At 44.0% G+C, this 18,102-nt stretch overlaps 1 protein-coding gene across 2 annotated transcripts; it reads left to right on the top strand.

The window, feature by feature from the left end:
- The first annotated feature begins 491 nt into the window (after nucleotides 1–491).
- LOC124041031 (homeobox protein Mohawk-like) lies at nucleotides 492–17,906 on the top strand. Of its 2 annotated transcripts, none has more exons than XM_046358191.1 (6): nucleotides 492–833; nucleotides 1,700–1,859; nucleotides 2,398–2,551; nucleotides 8,823–9,137; nucleotides 16,568–16,601; nucleotides 16,899–17,906. In XM_046358191.1, the coding sequence occupies exons 1-6, from the start codon at nucleotides 673–675 to the stop codon at nucleotides 17,134–17,136; spliced, it is 1,062 nt and encodes a 353-aa protein (XP_046214147.1). In that variant the 5' UTR covers nucleotides 492–672; the 3' UTR covers nucleotides 17,137–17,906. The 2 variants fall into 2 exon arrangements, with proteins under 2 accessions (XP_046214147.1, XP_046214146.1); XM_046358190.1 differs by having other exon boundaries at nucleotides 492–839.
- Nucleotides 17,907–18,102: the final 196 nt, after the last annotated feature.

The raw sequence follows: 18,102 nt of genomic DNA, 5'->3' as shown, positions 1-18,102 counted from the left end.
TGGTACTACTGGAATACAGCTCTTGTTACATGGTATTCATCTCTAGTCTTGGTACTACTAGAATACAGCTCTTGTTACATGGTATTCATCTCTAGTCTTGGTACTACTGGAATACAGCTCTTGTTACATGGTATTCATCTCTAGTCTTGGTACTACTGGAATACAGCTCTTGTTACATGGTATTCATCTCTAGTCTTGGTACTACTGGAATACAGCTCTTGTTACATGGTATTCATCACTAGCCTTGGTACTACTGGAATAAAATGAGCAGCTCCCTCCACCGAGCAGAGAGATCTCTTGACTTGTAATTGGATGCTGAAAAGAGCTAGAGACAGCCAGTTAGACCCAAGAAAGCAGGTTACTTGAATTCCCCAAAGAAGCCTAAGCAGCTTCCACATGTTCATCCATCCTCCACTCTACAGACGACACCCTCTCATTGGTAAAGTCAAGACTGGCATCAGTGACTGATTCCTAAAGGGCTAGTTGCAACGGGCTCCTCCAGATGGGCTGTCGTTTGGCTCGATTGGCTTAAGTTCTGAGCGCACCGAGACTTTGGGTTACTTCCTCTGCTCACATACATCACAGTGTGGATGGGAAGTTACTGCATCTATTCGCACTTGAACTTCTGCAGTTGCGCCTGATGTTGTTTGGATAAAACGAGCAATTCGAAAGATGAACAAGATAGTTGTCCAGAGGTCAAATCAGTACAAGATTTTGGAGGAACACAGGAGTGAGGAGGAGAGATGCAATGTGGACTGTCTGGTAACAGATGAACAGCATATAGACTTACTGTGCCAAGATGCAATAGAAGACAACCTTGTTGTAGACAGGAGGTACGGGTAAGCACATTTTCTCTTATTTTTTGTCAAATACAGCACAACTTACTAAAGGTAAAAGTAAAACCCACATTGATGAGATGCATTTTCAAAAGTCTTCATTGCAGTCCTATATTTGTATTTTTTTTAATACAAAAGACAGTGTTGATATTTTATTGAATATATATAAAATTGTTTGTAATATGTAACGCTGCAAAAATATATGTAAAATAAAATTGAGATAGATATATAATAATATTACTTATTCAGATTGAGGGGAAATAGATACCATGATCAAACGTTTGAATTGATTAGGAGAACCAGGTTATATCTGCAGAACAAGAACACTTCTTTAATTATTAAGGAACCTGACCCACATATTCCCATCACTGAGAGCCAACTTTCGGTAGCTTCCACAGCCCAACAGTGACACCTATGGATCATGTAACCAACAATACATAGTCAGGCATGATTTATTACTGAAAGTGAAAACATTAACGATGACTGTATTACAGTAAAAGTTGCTCATTATGATTTGATTGGTATAAAAGACTATTTAGGATTTCTATCATGTTGATGCCAGATGGGCTGGTCATTTTTTTGCCCAGTTTGCCTGTCTACAGAACATTGGGGTTTTGTACAAAACAATCATTATTTGGCTAATAATGTGGGCCTCAAGAAAAAAACGGGCCGGTGTGGAGACCTGTATGGATATTTTTTGGTTTGTTGCCAGTGTAAATAATGCCCAGGTTGTATTCTGGTCCTAGTCCGTACCTGAACCATCAGGTATAGCAACCCTATCCTTGCAATAACTATGACATGATGACAACTCATCTCCCGTCAGAGAATGATCCATTTTTATATCATATATCACCTCAACACAGGGCTAGTCTGGGTGGGGTCAAAGTTCGCTACAAGCGGCAGGCACTTCAGGACATGGCGAGGCCGCTGAAGCAGTGGCTGTACCAACACAGGGACAACCCCTACCCCACCAAGACAGAGAAGACCCTGCTCGCCCTGGGGTCCCACATGACTTTAGTACAGGTGAGCAGAGACGTGACTTTAGTACAGGGGAACTGAGACGTGACTTTAGTACAGGGGAACTGAGACGTGACTTTAGTACAGGGGAACTGAGACGTTACTTTAGTACAGGGGAACTGAGACGTGACTTTAGTACAGGGGAACTGAGACGTGACTTTAGTACAGGGGAACTGAGACGTGACTTTAGTACAGGGGAACTGAGACGTGACTTTAGTACAGGGGAACTGAGACGTTACGTTAGTACAGGGGAACTGAGACGTTACTTTAGTACAGGGGAACTGAGACGTTACTTTAGTACAGGGGAACTGAGACGTTACTTTAGTACAGGGGAACTGAGACGTTACTTTAGTACAGGGGAACTGAGACGTTACTTTAGTACAGGGGAACTGAGATGTTACGTTAGTACAGGGGAACTGAGGTATGTTAGTCATTCATGGATCATGTGGATGAACCATGGAAGTAAAAGTAGAAACCAGTCAGTGAAAAACATATTTGTTGACAAGTTGAAGTTCCTGAATTTCTCTTTCTCTTTATGCTGCAGGTCTCAAACTGGTTTGCCAATGCCCGGCGGAGGCTGAAGAACACAGTGAGACAGCCAGACCTGAGTTGGGCTCTACGTATCAAACTCTACAACAAATACGTTCAGGGCAACGCTGAGAGACTTAGTGTCAGCAGTGATGACACCAACTCTGAGGGTAAGAGGGGCAGACTCAGCGAGATTAGAGCTGGGGATGTAGTTCCAACAAATACACATATCAACACTGCAAGTGTGAAATCAACTCTAAAAGTGTTCATTGTAACACTCATAAACTAATGTCCCGTACCACACAGAGTTAATGTTTTACTTAAGAAAGTGTTAGGGATTTAACACTTTTAAAGAGTTTCTGTAACTCTGTAAAAAGTTGACAATTAACACTGGCCAATACTGTTATACAAAAACAACTGTCTCTGAGTAATTTTGTTAATAAGTAATAGAGTTGATTACCTTTCAACAAATAAAATGTTATTTGTCACATGCTTCGTAGACAACAGCTGTAGACTAAGAGTGAAATGCTTATTTCACGGGTCCTTTTCCAACAACGCAGAGTTAAAGAAAAGGTACAAAATAAAATAAATAAAGACCAGAGTTTCTTTGTGTCCGCAGAGAGTAAATTTAAAAATTAACGTGAGACCGCAAAAATGGAAGAGGCAAGTGGAAGGTGGGAAAAGTAAGGAACTTTGTCTGTCGGCCCTGGTTTTAAAGCCCGAAATTGGTTAAAGAAAATTGTGATAAATAAAAAAATATACCAGTTTAATTTAAGGACCAAAAAATGGACAGCTGTGCCATATAGATAGCAAAATAGTTGGAATAGTTGGAAAGAGATTTTTCAATGTACCAATTGAAAAGTCATAGTCAGTCGATCAATAATATAATAATACTAATAATTATCTTTAATTTACAATCTGTAAACTATGAGAATAAAAAGGTTCAGAACTTTCACAGCACAGTTGAAAAATATGTGGCAAATAAAAATAAAAACTGGATGGTGTTGGGGGGTCAATGAGAGGGGTTGAGTGGGTCGATGAGAGGGGTTGAGTGGGTCGATAAGAGGGGTTGAGTGGGTCGATGAGAGGGGTTGAGTGGGCCGATGAGAGGGGTTGAGTGGGCCGATGAGAGGGGTTGAGTGGGTCGATGAGAGGGGTTGAGTGGGTCGATGAGAGGGGTTGAGTGGGCCGATGAGAGGGGTTGAGTGGAGCGATGAGAGGGGTTGAGTGGAGCGATGAGAGGGGTTGAGTGGAGCGATGAGAGGGGTTGAGTGGAGCGATGAGAGGGGTTGAGTGGGTCGATGAGAGGGGTTGAGTGGGTCGATGAGAGGGGTTGAGTGGGCCGATGAGAGGGGTTGAGTGGGTCGATAAGAGGGGTTGAGTGGAGCGATGAGAGGGGTTGAGTGGAGCGATGAGAGGGGTTGAGTGGAGCGATGAGAGGGGTTGAGTGGGTCGATGAGAGGGGTTGAGTGGGTCGATAAGAGGGGTTGAGTGGGTCGATGAGAGGGGTTGAGTGGAGCGATGAGAGGGGTTGAGTGGGTCGATGAGAGGTGTTGAGTGGGTCGATGAGAGGGGTTGAGTGGAGCGATGAGAGGGGTTGAGTGGGTCGATAAGAGGGGTTGAGTGGGTCGATGAGAGGGGTTGAGTGGAGCGATGAGAGGGGTTGAGTGGAGCGATGAGAGGGGTTGAGTGGGTCGATGAGAGGGGTTGAGTGGGTCGATGAGAGGGGTTGAGTGGAGCGATGAGAGGGGTTGAGTGGAGCGATGAGAGGGGTTGAGTGGGTCGATGAGAGGTGTTGAGTGGGTCGATGAGAGGGGTTGAGTGGGTCGATGAGAGGGGTTGAGTGGAGCGATGAGAGGGGTTGAGTGGGTCGATGAGAGGTGTTGAGTGGGTCGATGAGAGGGGTTGAGTGGAGCGATGAGAGGGGTTGAGTGGGTCGATAAGAGGGGTTGAGTGGGTCGATGAGAGGGGTTGAGTGGAGCGATGAGAGGGGTTGAGTGGGTCGATGAGAGGGGTTGAGTGGGTCGATAAGAGGGGTTGAGTGGGTCGATGAGAGGGGTTGAGTGGAGCGATGAGAGGGGTTGAGTGGATCGATGAGAGGGGTTTGAGTGGAGCGATGAGAGGGGTTGAGTGGATCGATCAGAGGGGTTGAGTGGAGCGATGAGAGGGGTTGAGTGGGTCGATGAGAGGGGTTGAGTGGGTCGATAAGAGGGGTTGAGTGGGTCGATGAGAGGGGTTGAGTGGAGCGATGAGAGGGGTTGAGTGGGTCGATGAGAGGTGTTGAGTGGGTCGATGAGAGGGGTTGAGTGGAGCGATGAGAGGGGTTGAGTGGGTCGATAAGAGGGGTTGAGTGGGTCGATGAGAGGGGTTGAGTGGAGCGATGAGAGGGGTTGAGTGGAGCGATGAGAGGGGTTGAGTGGGTCGATGAGAGGGGTTGAGTGGGTCGATGAGAGGGGTTGAGTGTAGCAATGAGAGGGGTTGAGTGGGTCGATGAGAGGGATTGAGTGGGTTGATGAGAGGGGTTGAGTGGAGCGATGAGAGGGGTTGAGTGGATCGATGAGAGGGGTTTGAGTGGAGCGATGAGAGGGGTTGAGTGGATCGATCAGAGGGGTTGAGTGGAGCGATGAGAGGGGTTGAGTGGGTCGATGAGAGGGGTTGAGTGGAGCGATGAGAGGGGTTGAGTGGGTCGATGAGAGGGATTGAGTGGGTCGATGAGAGGGGTTGAGTGGAGCGATGAGAGGGGTTGAGTGGATCGATGAGAGGGGTTGAGTGGGTCGATGAGAGGGGTTGAGTGGAGCAATGAGAGGGGTTGAGTGGAGCGATGAGAGGGGTTGAGTGGATCGATGAGAGGGGTTGAGTGGATCGATGAGAGGGGTTGAGTGGGTCGATGAGAGGGGTTGAGTGGAGCAATGAGAGGGGTTGAGTGGAGCGATGAGAGGGGTTGAGTGGATCGATGAGAGGGGTTGAGTGGGTCGATGAGAGGGGTTGAGTGGGTCGATGAGAGGGGTTAAGTGGAGCGATGAGAGGGGTTGAGTGGATCGATGAGAGGGGTTGAGTGGATCGATGTGAGGGGTTGAGTGGAGCTGAAGGGTGGGTGTAATGGGTCCTATGTCCTATGAGTAATCAACATACTTTTACTCAAAATGTCAAATATACTAAATAACAAAACAACAAGATAACTAATGTAAAATACACTGTGTCCATAAAATGTATATAGGTTATGATAGGGGAAAATAATAAACGAAAATATATTTTAAAAATATCAAATCAAATCATATTTGTCACATAAATGTGTTTAGCAGATGTTATTGCAGGTGTAGCGAAAAGCTTGTGTTTCTAGCTCTAACAGTGCAGTAATATCTAACAAGTAATATCTAACAATTTTACAACAATACACACAAATCTAAAGTAAAGTAATGGAATTAAGAATATATAAATATTGGGCAAGCAATGTCAGAGCGGCATAGACTAAGATACAGTTGAATAGGATAGAATACAGTATATACATTTAAGATGAGTAATGCAAGATATGTAAAATTATTAAAGTGACTAGTATTCCATTATTAAAGTGGCCAGTGATTTCAAGTCTATGTATATATCTTCCAGGCCGGCTCGGTCCTCCCCTCCCGCTCCGTGGCTTGACGACTCATTGCGAGCTCACAGAACAGGGCTCCGGGCAGCCGAGCGGAAATGGAGGAAAACTCGCCTCCCTGCGGACCTGGCATCCTTTCGCTCCCTCCTCTCTACATTTTCCTCCTCTGTCTCTGCTGCTAAAACCACTTTCTACCACTCTAAATTTCAAGCATCTGCCTCTAACCCTAGGAAGCTCTTTGCCACCTTCTCCTCCCTCCTGAATCCTCCTCCCCCTCCCCCCCCTCCTCCCTCTCTGCAGATGACTTCGTCAACCATTTTGAAAAGAAGGTCGACGACATCCGATCCTCGTTTGCTAAGTCAAACGACACTGCTGGTTCTGCTCACACTGCCCTACCCTGTGCTCTGACCTCTTTCTCCCCTCTCTCTCCAGATGAAATCTCGCGTCTTGTGACGGCCGGCCGCCCAACAACCTGCCCGCTCGACCCTATCCCCTCCTCTCTTCTCCAGACCATTTCCGGAGACCTTCTCCCTTACCTCACCTCGCTCATCAACTTATCCCTGACCGCTGGCTACGTCCCTTCCGTCTTCAAGAGAGCGAGAGTTGCACCCCTTCTGAAAAAACCTACACTCGATCCCTCCGATGTTAACAACTACAGACCAGTATCCCTTCTTTCTTTTCTCTCCAAAACTCTTGAACATGCCGTCCTTGGTCAGCTCTCCCGCTATCTCTCTCAGAATGACCTTCTTGATCCAAATCAGTCAGGTTTCAAGACTAGTCATTCAACTGAGACTGCTCTTCTCTGTATCACGGAGGCGCTCCGCACCGCTAAAGCTAACTCTCTCTCCTCTGCTCTCATCCTTCTAGACCTATCGGCTGCCTTCGATACTGTGAACCATCAGATCCTCCTCTCCACCCTCTCCGAGTTGGGCATCTCTGGCGCGGCCCACGCTTGGATTGCGTCCTACCTGACAGGTCGCTCCTACCAGGTGGCGTGGCGAGAATCTGTCTCCTCACCACGCGCTCTCACCACTGGTGTCCCCCAGGGCTCTGTTCTAGGCCCTCTCCTATTCTCGCTATACACCAAGTCACTTGGCTCTGTCATAACCTCACATGGTCTCTCCTATCATTGCTATGCAGACGACACACAATTAATCTTCTCCTTTCCCCCTTCTGATGACCAGGTGGCGAATCGCATCTCTGCATGTCTGGCAGACATATCAGTGTGGATGACGGATCACCACCTCAAGCTGAACTTCGGCAAGACGGAGCTGCTCTTCCTCCCGGGAAGGACTGCCCGTTCCATGATCTCGCCATCACGGTTGACAACTCCATTGTGTCCTCCTCCCAGAGCGCTAAGAACCTTGGCGTGATCCTGGACAACACCCTGTCGTTCTCAACTAACATCAAGACGGTGGCACGTTCCTGTAGGTTCATGCTCTACAACATCCGCAGAGTACGACCCTGCCTCACACAGGAAGCGGCGCAGGTCCTAATCCAGGCACTTGTCATCTCCCGTCTGGATTACTGCAACTCGCTGTTGGCTGGGCTCCCTGCCTGTGCCATTAAACCCCTACAACTCATCCAGAACGCCACAGCCCGTCTAGTGTTCAACCTTCCCAAGTTCTCTCACGTCACCCCGCTCCTCCGCTCTCTCCACTGGCTTCCAGTTGAAGCTCGCATCCGCTACAAGACCATGGTGCTTGCCTACGGAGCTGTGAGGGGAACGGCACCTCAGTACCTCCAGGCTCTGATCAGGCCCTACACCCAAATAAGGGCACTGCGTTCATCCACCTCTGGCCTGCTCGTCTCCCTACCACTGAGGAAGTACAGTTCCCGCTCAGCCCAGTCAAAACTGTTCGCTGCTCTGGCTCCCCAATGGTGGAACAAACTCCCTCACGACGCCAGGACAGCGGAGTCAATCACCACCTTCCGGAGACACCTGAAACCCCACCTCTTTAAGGAATACTTAGGATAGGATAAAGTAATCCTTCTCACCCCCTCCCCCCTTAAAATATTTAGATGCACTATTGTAAAGTGGCTGTTCCACTGGATGTCATAAGGTGAATGCACTAATTTGTAAGTCGCTCTGGATAAGAGCGTCTGCTAAATGACTTAAATGTAAATGTATATAGGGCAGCAGCCTCTAATGTCCTAGTGATGGCTATTTAACAGTCTGATGGCCTTGAGATAGAAGTTGCTTTTCAGTCTCTCGGTCCCAGCTTTGATGCACCTGTACTGACCTCGCCTTCTGGATGATAGCGGGGTGAACAGGCAGTGGCTCGGGAATTGTTGTCCTTGATGATCTTTTTGGATTTCCCGTGACATTGGGTGCTGTAGGTGTCCTGGAGGGCAGGGAGATTGCCCCCGGGGATGCGTTGGGCAGACCACACCACCCTCTGGATAGCCCTGTGTTTGTGGGCGGTGCAGTTGCTGTACCTGGGGGTGATACAGCCCGACAGGATGCTCTCAATTGTGCATCAGTAAATGTTTGTGAGGGTTTTAGGTGCCAAGCCAAATTGTGCCTTCTTCACCACACTGTCTGTGTGGGTGGAATATTTCAGTTCTTCAGTGATGTGTACGCCGAGGAACTTGACATGTGTATATGTGTATATGTGTATATATATATATATATATATATATATATATATATATATATATATATATATATATGCATGTGTGTATATATTTACATAAAAATATATAAGGAAATTGACAATAATGCAGACAATTACGTTGATGGAATCTACAGTCTATCTACAGTCTATCTACAATATTAAACCTATTCAGGCTCTTTTGGAGACCAATTGATCGAGGCCAATGTTTTTTTGTTTACCCCCATGTTGCAGACGACGAATGTCCCTTACAAACTCCAGCAAATCAATCAGAGATCTCCAGGCCCTCCCTCAAGAGTGTCATCAAACAGGAGAAAAGGACTGATCCCGCCTACAGTGACGACTACATCTCTCCACCGCCCAAGTACAAGAGCAGCTTGCTGAAACGGTACCTTAACGACACCCTACGACACGTAATGGCGACCACTGATGACGTCACAAAGTCCCGCCGCAGGAACCACTCAGGATCGTTCAGCTCCAACGAGTGTGACGATGACCTTGTCTCGCCCTCTTCCTCCGAGGCAGAGACACGCTTTGTCTACCCTATGTGTAAGAGATCACACATTCCTCATTATATTGTGACACTTTACTTGAATACTCCAACCATAAAGTCTACAAAACACTGCCATAAGTACGACCTAAGACATGGCATACGCAGACATACCAGCTAATGTACAGTGGCAAGAAAAAGTATGTGAACCCTTTGGAAATACCTGGGTTTCTGCATAAATTGGTCATAACATTTGAGGGCAGGGCACCTCTAACCAACATCTCCAATCTCGTCTCATTGATTGAACTCCAGGTTAGCTGACTCCTGACTCCAATTAGCTTTTGGAGAAGTCATTAGCATAGGGGTTCACATACTTTTTCTAACCTACACTGTGAATGTTTGTTTAAATTATGTATTCAATGTAGACAAGAAAAATACAACAATTTGTGTGTTATTAGTTTAAGCACACGGTGTTTGTCTATTGTTGTGACTTAAATTAAGATCAGATCAAATTTTATGACCAATTTATGCAGAAATCCAGGTCATTCCAAAGGGTTCATATACTTGTTCCTGCCACTGTATGTTTACATCGACTGAACACAGTCGTGGGTTCACTTGCTTGGCATAACACTAACCAACTAGTTTACTTCTAATCAAGTTTATTGGTTGGGTGCACAGATTTGCAGAGTGAAATGCTTGTCGGGTTAACGTTTGCCATTTTAGGTTGGCCAAAACCTCTGTTGCTTGAGTTGGTCTTATCTGTCAATGTTGAAAGCTTTAACAAGACACAAAAAGGCTTGACGTCTACTGTGGTTGACGTCTACTGTGTCATTGGCTTGTTTATTGTTTACTCCATGTGTAACTCTTGTCTGTCACACTGCTTTGCTTTATCTTGGCCAGGTCGCAGTTGTAAATGAGAACTTGTTCTCAACTAGCCTACCTGGTTAAATAAAGGTGAAATAAAAATTAAAAATAAACAAAAAACTTGAAGTTATGAGAACTGCCCTTAATCAGGTTGACCTGAAGTTAGGAGAACTGCCCTTAAAATCAGGTTGACCTGAAGTTAGAAGAACTGCCCTTAATCAGGTTGACCTGAAGTTAGGAGAACTGCCCTTAATCAGGTTGACCTGAAGTTAGGAGAACTGCCCTTAAAATCAGGTTGACCTGAAGTTAGAAGAACTGCCCTTAATCAGGTTGACCTGAAGTTAGGAGAACTGCCCTTAATCAGGTTGACCAGAAGTTAGGAGAACTGCCCTTAATCAGGTTGACCTGAAGTTAGGAGAACTGCCCTTAAAATCAGGTTGACCTGAAGTTAGAAGAACTGCCCTTAATCAGGTTGACCTGAAGTTAGGAGAACTGCCCTTAATCAGGCTGACCTGAAGTTAGGAGAACTGCTCTTAATCAGGTTGACCTGAAGTTAGGGGAACTGCCCTTAATCAGGTTGACCTGAAGTTAGGGGAACTCCCCTTAATCAGGTTGGCCTGAAGTTAGGAGAACTTCCCTTAATCAGGTTGACCTGAAGTTAGGGGAACTCCCCTTAATCAGGTTGACCTGAGGTTAGGAGAACTTCCCTTAATCAGGTTGACCAGAAGTTAGGGGAACTTCCCTTAATCAGGTTGACCTGAAGTTAGGAGAACTGCCCTTAAAATCAGGTTGACTTGAAGTTAGGAGAACTGCCCTTAATCAGGTTGACCTGAAGTTAGGAGAACTGCCCTTAATCAGGTAGACAACTCTAAACTCCACAAAAGGTCCTGGAACCAAAGCAACAGCTAATAGGAATTTATGCTGACATTTAAATCCCTTACTTTAAAAAATCCAGATCAGTGAATTCCATTATCCATATTCTAGAATGCGTAGTCAATTACAGGGTCAATTACAGTATATCTGATATTTTATTGTCCCCAAGGTGAGACGTTTCAGAGTGTTTCTGCTTGGTCCCTGTCACTAAATCACCACAGAATTCTCCATGGAAGTTGGAACCACTGTATTCACACTCAGAGTTGACAGTATAGTTTCTATTTGTTTATCTCAGAATTGTGACTTAAATTGTTCAATAAAAACATAACAGTTTATATCACAGGAAGTTTTTACTGAATTAAGTCACAAAATACTTAGTTTTAGGGTAGGCTTCCAAAAGAAAATATAAAATTCAGAAAACAAGAAAGATTTCAGATGTCACAGGCACACTGTAACTGTTTGTGTCCCTGGAGCATTTAGGGGCTGCTTGGCGTGGGAGTGGAAAAAGTAAACTAGTCAATATGCCTATGCTAATTAGTGCTGTTTCTGGGTTGTCCAAAATGACGGCAGGTCATCAAACACGCTTTATTTGCACAAAATAGTCAAAATAAAGAAATGAGTAGGTGCGTCCAAACTTTTGACTGGTACTGTAAATAGAATATTGTTCAAAAAAATTAGGAACTCAGTCGGGGTCTCAACTTACTGTTGAGGTGTTAGAATAATAGAATACACCAGGTTCAATGTAGAAATGTGGTTGTGCATCAACAGTCACTCAATTAGCCCATGTCAGCAAAAACATTTTAGATTAGCAAGTTATCTAAACTTGTAGTAAACATGGTCGAATTACCGACCAGGGTGGGGCCCATTGATTGTCAGTTATCATATTAAAAACTGCAAACATTTGCCTCCACTCTATGGCAAAATGTGTAGAATTGCAGGAAATTAGTAAAACTGCTAATCTTTCTTTCTGCCACATGGTAAAATGAGTAGAATTGCAACAAACTTGCTTTAAAAGAGAAACATTTTCTCTACGCTCCATGTCAAAATGTGTAGAATTGCAGGAAATTAGTAAAACTGCTAATCTTTCTTTCTGTAGAATTGCAGTAAAACTGCTAATCTTTCTTTCTGCCACATGGTAAAATGAGTAGAATTGCAACAAACTTGCTTTAAAAGATAAACATTTTCTCTACGCTCCATGTCAAAATGAGTAGAATTGCAGCAAACTTGCTTTAAAAGATAAACATTTTCTCTACGCTCCATGTCAAAATGAGTAGAATTGCAGGAAATTAACTTTTGTTCAAAAAGTTCTAAATCTTGGTGGCTTGGTTTCCATGTCTCTCAATCGGCAACTGATTTAGATTTTTAGAACCAGATGATTTGTCATCTCCACTGCCAATCAATGTCTGACTAACTTTTGAGGGGATGTGAAAACTAGCAGCTCCTGCATCCCCTTGAAGACCAGGATTGTGCAAAATGACTTTAGGAGTTCATGAACTAAGTGGACTTCCATGACCAGAATTTACATTTTATTTTCAGAGTCTGCCAAGGTATTTTGTATTTGTTGTAGTCAGTTTCCCAGATCAGAATTGGTCTGAGAGGCACTAACATGCTTTTTACAGGTCTTGTAAAAAAAACACAATTTCAGGAAAACAAATCCAGAATTATTGTAAAATATAAAGAGCGCAGAGACAAAAAAAAAGCACAGTTCAATTTGCCCATAATGATTTACAGTTGAAGTCGGAAGTTTAGATACATCGTAGCCAAATACATTTAAACTCAGTTTTTCACAATTCCTGACAGTTAATCCTAGTAAAAATGCCCTGTTTTAGGCCAGTGAGGATCACCACTTTATTTTAAGAATGTGAAATGTCAGAATAATAGTAGAGAGTGATTTATTTCAGCTTTTATTTCTTTCATCACATTCCCAGTGGGTCAGAAGTTTACATACACTCAATTAGTATTTGGTAGCAATGTAAATGTAAATGTTTATCTTGGGTCAAACATTTCGGAAAGCCTTCCACAAGCTTCCCACGATAAATTGGGTGAATTTTGGCCCTTTCCTCCTGACAGAGCTGATGTAACGGAGTCAGGTTTCTAGGCCTCCTTGCTCACACACACTTGAACAGTTCTGCCCACAAATGTTCTATAGGATGGAGGTCAGGGCTTTGTGATGGCCACTCAAATACCTTGACTCTGTTGTCCTTAAACCATTTTGCCACAACTTTGGAATTATGCTTGGGGTCATTGTCCATTTGGAAGACCCATTTGTGACGAAGCTTTAACTTTCTGACTGACATTTTGAGATGTTGCTTCAATATATCCACATAATTTTCCTACCTTATGATCCCATCTATTTTGTGAAGTGCACCAGTTCCTCCTGCAGCAAAGCACCCCCACAACATGATGCTGCCACCCCCATGCTTCACGGCATGCAAGCCTCCCACTTTTTCCGCCAAACATAACGTTGGTCATTACGGCCAAACAGTTCTATTCTTGTTTCATCAGGCCAGAGGACATTTCTCCCAAAAGTATGATATTTGTCCCCCTGTGCAGTTACAAACCGTAGTCTGGCTTGTTTGATGGCGGTTTTGAAACAGTGGCTTCTTCCTTGCTGAATGGCCTTTTAGGTTATGTCGATATAGGACTCGTTTTACTGTAGATATAGATACTTTTATGCCAGTTTCCTCCAGCATCTTCACAAGGTCCTTTGCTGTTGTTCTGGGATTGATTTCCACTTTTTGCACCGAAGTACGTTCATCTCTAGGAGACAGAACATCTCTCCTTCCTGAGCGGTATGATGGCTGTGTGGTCCCATGGTGTTTATACTTGCGTGCTATTGTTTGTACAGAGGAACGTGGTACCTTCAGGCGTTTGATGAACGAGACTTGTAGATGTCTACAATTTGTTTCTGAGGTCTTGGCTGATTTCTTTAGATTTTCCCTTGATGTCAAGCAAAGAGGCACTGAGTTTTAAGGTAGGACTTGAAATACATCCACAGGTACACATAGAACACCTCCAATTGACTCAAATGATGTCAATTAGCCTATCAGAAGCTTCTAAAGCCATGACATCATTTTCTGGAATTTTCCAAGCTGTTTAAAGGCACAGTCAACTTAGTGTATGTAAACTTCTGACCCACTGGAATTGTGATACAGTGAATTATAAGTGAAATAATCTGTCTGTAAACAATTGTTGGAAAAATGCCTTGTGTCATGCACGAAGTAGATGTCCTAACCAACTTCCCAAAACTATAGTTTGTTAACAAGACATTTGTGGAGTGATTGAAAAACAAGTTTTCATGACTCCAACCTATGTGTACGTAAACTTCCGACTTCAACTGTACATGTACATTTTGATTTAGTGCTGAGTTTTCCAGAATAATTACTATTTTCCTTGGTAAAATGAAATGTCAAAACGACCAAAAAAGATTAGAGACATTCAGTAGCAAAATGTGAAAGAGGCCAGACGATTTATTATCTAGCTGTAGTTGATTTTGGCCTGGACCTTGCTATAGAAATCGGAGTCTGAGATGTTTCAGGCAGTGCGTTTTGAAAGCTGCATTTTGTGTGCTCGCAATTGGCCTCTAATTTTCTTGCTCATAGCTCCCTGAAGAAACATGGCTCTTGACTCGCCTGACTCGACTCAACATAACAGAGAGCCCGTTCTGCTGTGTTCACATGAAAAATGTGTGTGCAAACATGCAAATTACACACTATTTCTTACGCATTTATATATAAACTATATCATCAAAATGTATGATAACACCCAAACAGTACACAAAGTGTGTTTGGTAGATTGAAAATCCAACATTTGAGCTCATATTTTCCGTAAGATTTAAGTTTCAACCTGGAACGTATTCATTACACCAATTCTGTTGCAAAACGGAAACAAATGGAACGTGGAGTGATCTATGTACCTGAATTTGTCCAACAGAAACTCTTGTTTTGCTCTGTTTGCTTCCGTTTGGTTTTTAAACTGTAAAAGTTTCCGTAATGAATACACCCCTGGCAACGACACCGTTCCATCTGTTCAACGACACCGTTCCATCTGTTCAATGACACCGTTCTCTGTTCAACGACACTGTTCCATCTTTTCAACGACACCGTTCCATCTGTTCAACGACACCGTTCCATCTTTTCAACGACACCATTCCATCTGTTCAACGACACTGTTCTCTGTTCAACGACACCATTCCATCTGTTCAACGACACCGTTCCATCTGTTCAACGACACCGTTCCATCTGTTCAACGACACCGCTCCATCTGTTCAACGACACTGTTCTCTGTTCAATGACACTGTTCTCTGTTCAACGACACCATTCCATCTGTTCAATGACACCGTTCCATCTGTTCAACGACACCATTCCATCTGTTCAACGACACCGTTCCATCTGTTCAACGACACTGCTCCATCTGTTCAACGACACTGTTCTCTGTTCAATGACACTGTTCTCTGTTCAACGACACCATTCCATCTGTTCAACGACACCGTTCCATCTGTTCAACGACACCGTTCCATCTGTTCAACGACACCGTTCCATCTGTTCAACGACACTGCTCCATCTGTTCAACGACACCATTCCATCTGTTCAATGACACTGTTCTCTGTTCAACGACACCGTTCTCTGTTCAACGACACCGTTCCATCTGTTCAACGACACTGTTCTCTGTTCAATGACACTGTTCTCTGTTCAACGACACCGTTCTCTGTTCAACGACACCGTTCTCTGTTCAACGACACCATTCCATCTGTTCAACGACACCGTTCCATCTGTTCAACGACACCATTCCATCTGTTCAACGACACTGTTCTCTGTTCAACGACACTGTTCTCTGTTCAACGACACCATTCCATCTGTTCAACGACACCGTTCCATCTGTTCAACGACACCGTTCCATCTGTTCAACGACACTGTTCTCTGTTCAACGACACTGTTCTCTGTTCAACGACACCGTTCCATCTGTTCAACGACACCGTTCTCTGTTCAACGACACCGTTCCATCTGTTCAACGACACCGTTCTAAAAGCACTTCAAATCCAAAGAACCCAAGGTGAGATAGCCATCAATACACTGACTTAAGGTGACTGAATCAGTTTAGGACATGACAGGAACCAAACACACTCAGAAGGAGAGACCCTGCCACTAAAGATCCATAGAGGGAGTATTACATGTCGCATTATTCACACAATACTCTAATGCACATTCCTATGATCTTGGATGTACTGCAGTTGAAACAAAGGCAGAGGAAGGAATAAAATAAAAAAAGCCAAATAACAGTCAAACGAACTCTGGCGACCTGGAAACACAGCGTCTGTGTTCATGACACCACACAGATATTGGATTTTTCCATCTCAAAGGCAGAGGAGAAACATAATTGCATTTGTTTTGGCCGGAGTGCCTAAGAGCAGCTAGACTAGAGTACTTCAGTGAGTTAAGGCCCTCTGGGGCAGTTAAAGTTCACACACACACATGCAAATAGTGTAAAGCAAACACACACACACACACACACACATACACACACACACACATGCAAATACTGTAATGCGCACACACACACACACGCAAATACTGTGCTGCATACAAAACACACACACACACGTAAATATTGGAAAACACAACGTAGACAGTCACACAGATATGAAAATACATATATGTGAAGTACAGGTTCTGGAAAACTCCCGTCTCCAGTTTCCATACTTTTCTGCACAATACATTTAATTGAGTATTTTTTTTGTCTCTCTGTTTTTCAGACATGATGGACTTTGCATCAACTAGATGTGACAGGTATGTTTGTTTATGGAACTCTTCTACGTCTGCATGTCTTTAAAGTGAGTAAAAGACTTCTAGCTGCACAAGGATGCAGACATATTCATTTTTCAAATCATTCATTGACATGTAATAATGTGGCTTTCACTTCTGGCATGCCCACATTGGGAGGAGCAAATAATGGCAGTCTAGGCAGATGCATTTCTGTCGTCTGTAGGTAGAAAGTCTCCCTGTTGTGTATGACGATTTCATCCTGGGGAGTGTACCATACAGTCTTTAAATCTCCGCCTGGGCTCTCCTTTATGTCTTTTGCAGTGATGGGAAGAGTGAAAGAGGCCAGCGGAGGGAGGTGGCAGAGTGGAGGGAGATCCACGCTGCCATGGCTCTGTCTAACTTGGCCCAGGGGCAGAGCTGCGCCACAGGGCCCACCACCACCAGCTGTGCCACAGGGCCCTCCTCCACCACCAGCTGCGCCACAGGGCCCACCCCTACCAGTTGCATCATCCAGAAGTCTTCTCACATCTCCGAGATAAAGACTGTCAAAGTGGTCTAGACACTGATCACTCGATTTCTAGACACTATTTCCCTCTAGGCGCAGATCTAGGATCAGCTTCTCCTCCTCCAATCCTATCCTTACTAATTAGCGAGGAAAATGCAAAACAGAACCAAGATCAGCGTCTAGGGGCATCTTCAACCTACACCGTCTGGACCATGGCCAATCTGGTCACTTGAATCAATTTGAATTACAAAAGGCAACCTGTAATTCATATTATGCGTTTTTACAACCTACAATATTAAATTGTGGTAAAAAATAAAATAAAATGCGATTTTCAAGACTTAACACAAGTGTAGAGGGACTGCAGTAAAAAAACAGTGTTGACCAACTTAGCAAAGTTACCTACTCTGTCAAAGTGTTTCAACATTTTCGATTTTGATGATTTTGATGTGAGAGGAATCTGAAAGGACAAATTGCTACCTTGATGTAAATGTAAATATTTTTTTATTTAACCTTTATTTAACTTGGCATGTCAGTTAAGAACAAATTCTTATTTACAATGACGGCCAACCAGGGAACAGTGGGTAAACTGCCTTGTTCAAGGGTAGAATGTGACAGATTGCTTTTACCTTGTCAACTCGGGGATCCAATCTAGCAACCTTTCGGTTAGTGGCCCAACGTTCTAACCACTAGGCTACCTGATGCCCCAAATATTAGATAAATAGCGTTGTAGCAGTATTGTAAAATAATGTGGCATCGAAGTCATGATAGAATATAGTAGCACATTTCAGAGCAAAAATAGAACTGAGGATTTTTTCAATACTAAAGACCAGTTTTCATCAGTTTTCACCATGAGGTGAACCCCCCTTTGGTAGTCTCACCTCATGGTCTGGGTATGGAGTAAAGGCGTCCGCATGCTTCCCAGACTAACAGGTTCGAAAGAGTTTGTATATACATTATACGCCATTTTGTGACATTTTTGTTTGTGTTGGACTCCAGTAAGTGTTTTTTCAGATTTTCGGG

The sequence above is a fragment of the Oncorhynchus gorbuscha genome, linkage group LG08 (assembly GCF_021184085.1).
Source record: "Oncorhynchus gorbuscha isolate QuinsamMale2020 ecotype Even-year linkage group LG08, OgorEven_v1.0, whole genome shotgun sequence".
In the NCBI taxonomy this organism is placed as follows: Eukaryota; Metazoa; Chordata; class Actinopteri; order Salmoniformes; family Salmonidae; genus Oncorhynchus; species Oncorhynchus gorbuscha.
Note: the sequence above shows the minus strand (reverse complement) of the source record. Positions and strands in the feature narration are given on the sequence as shown.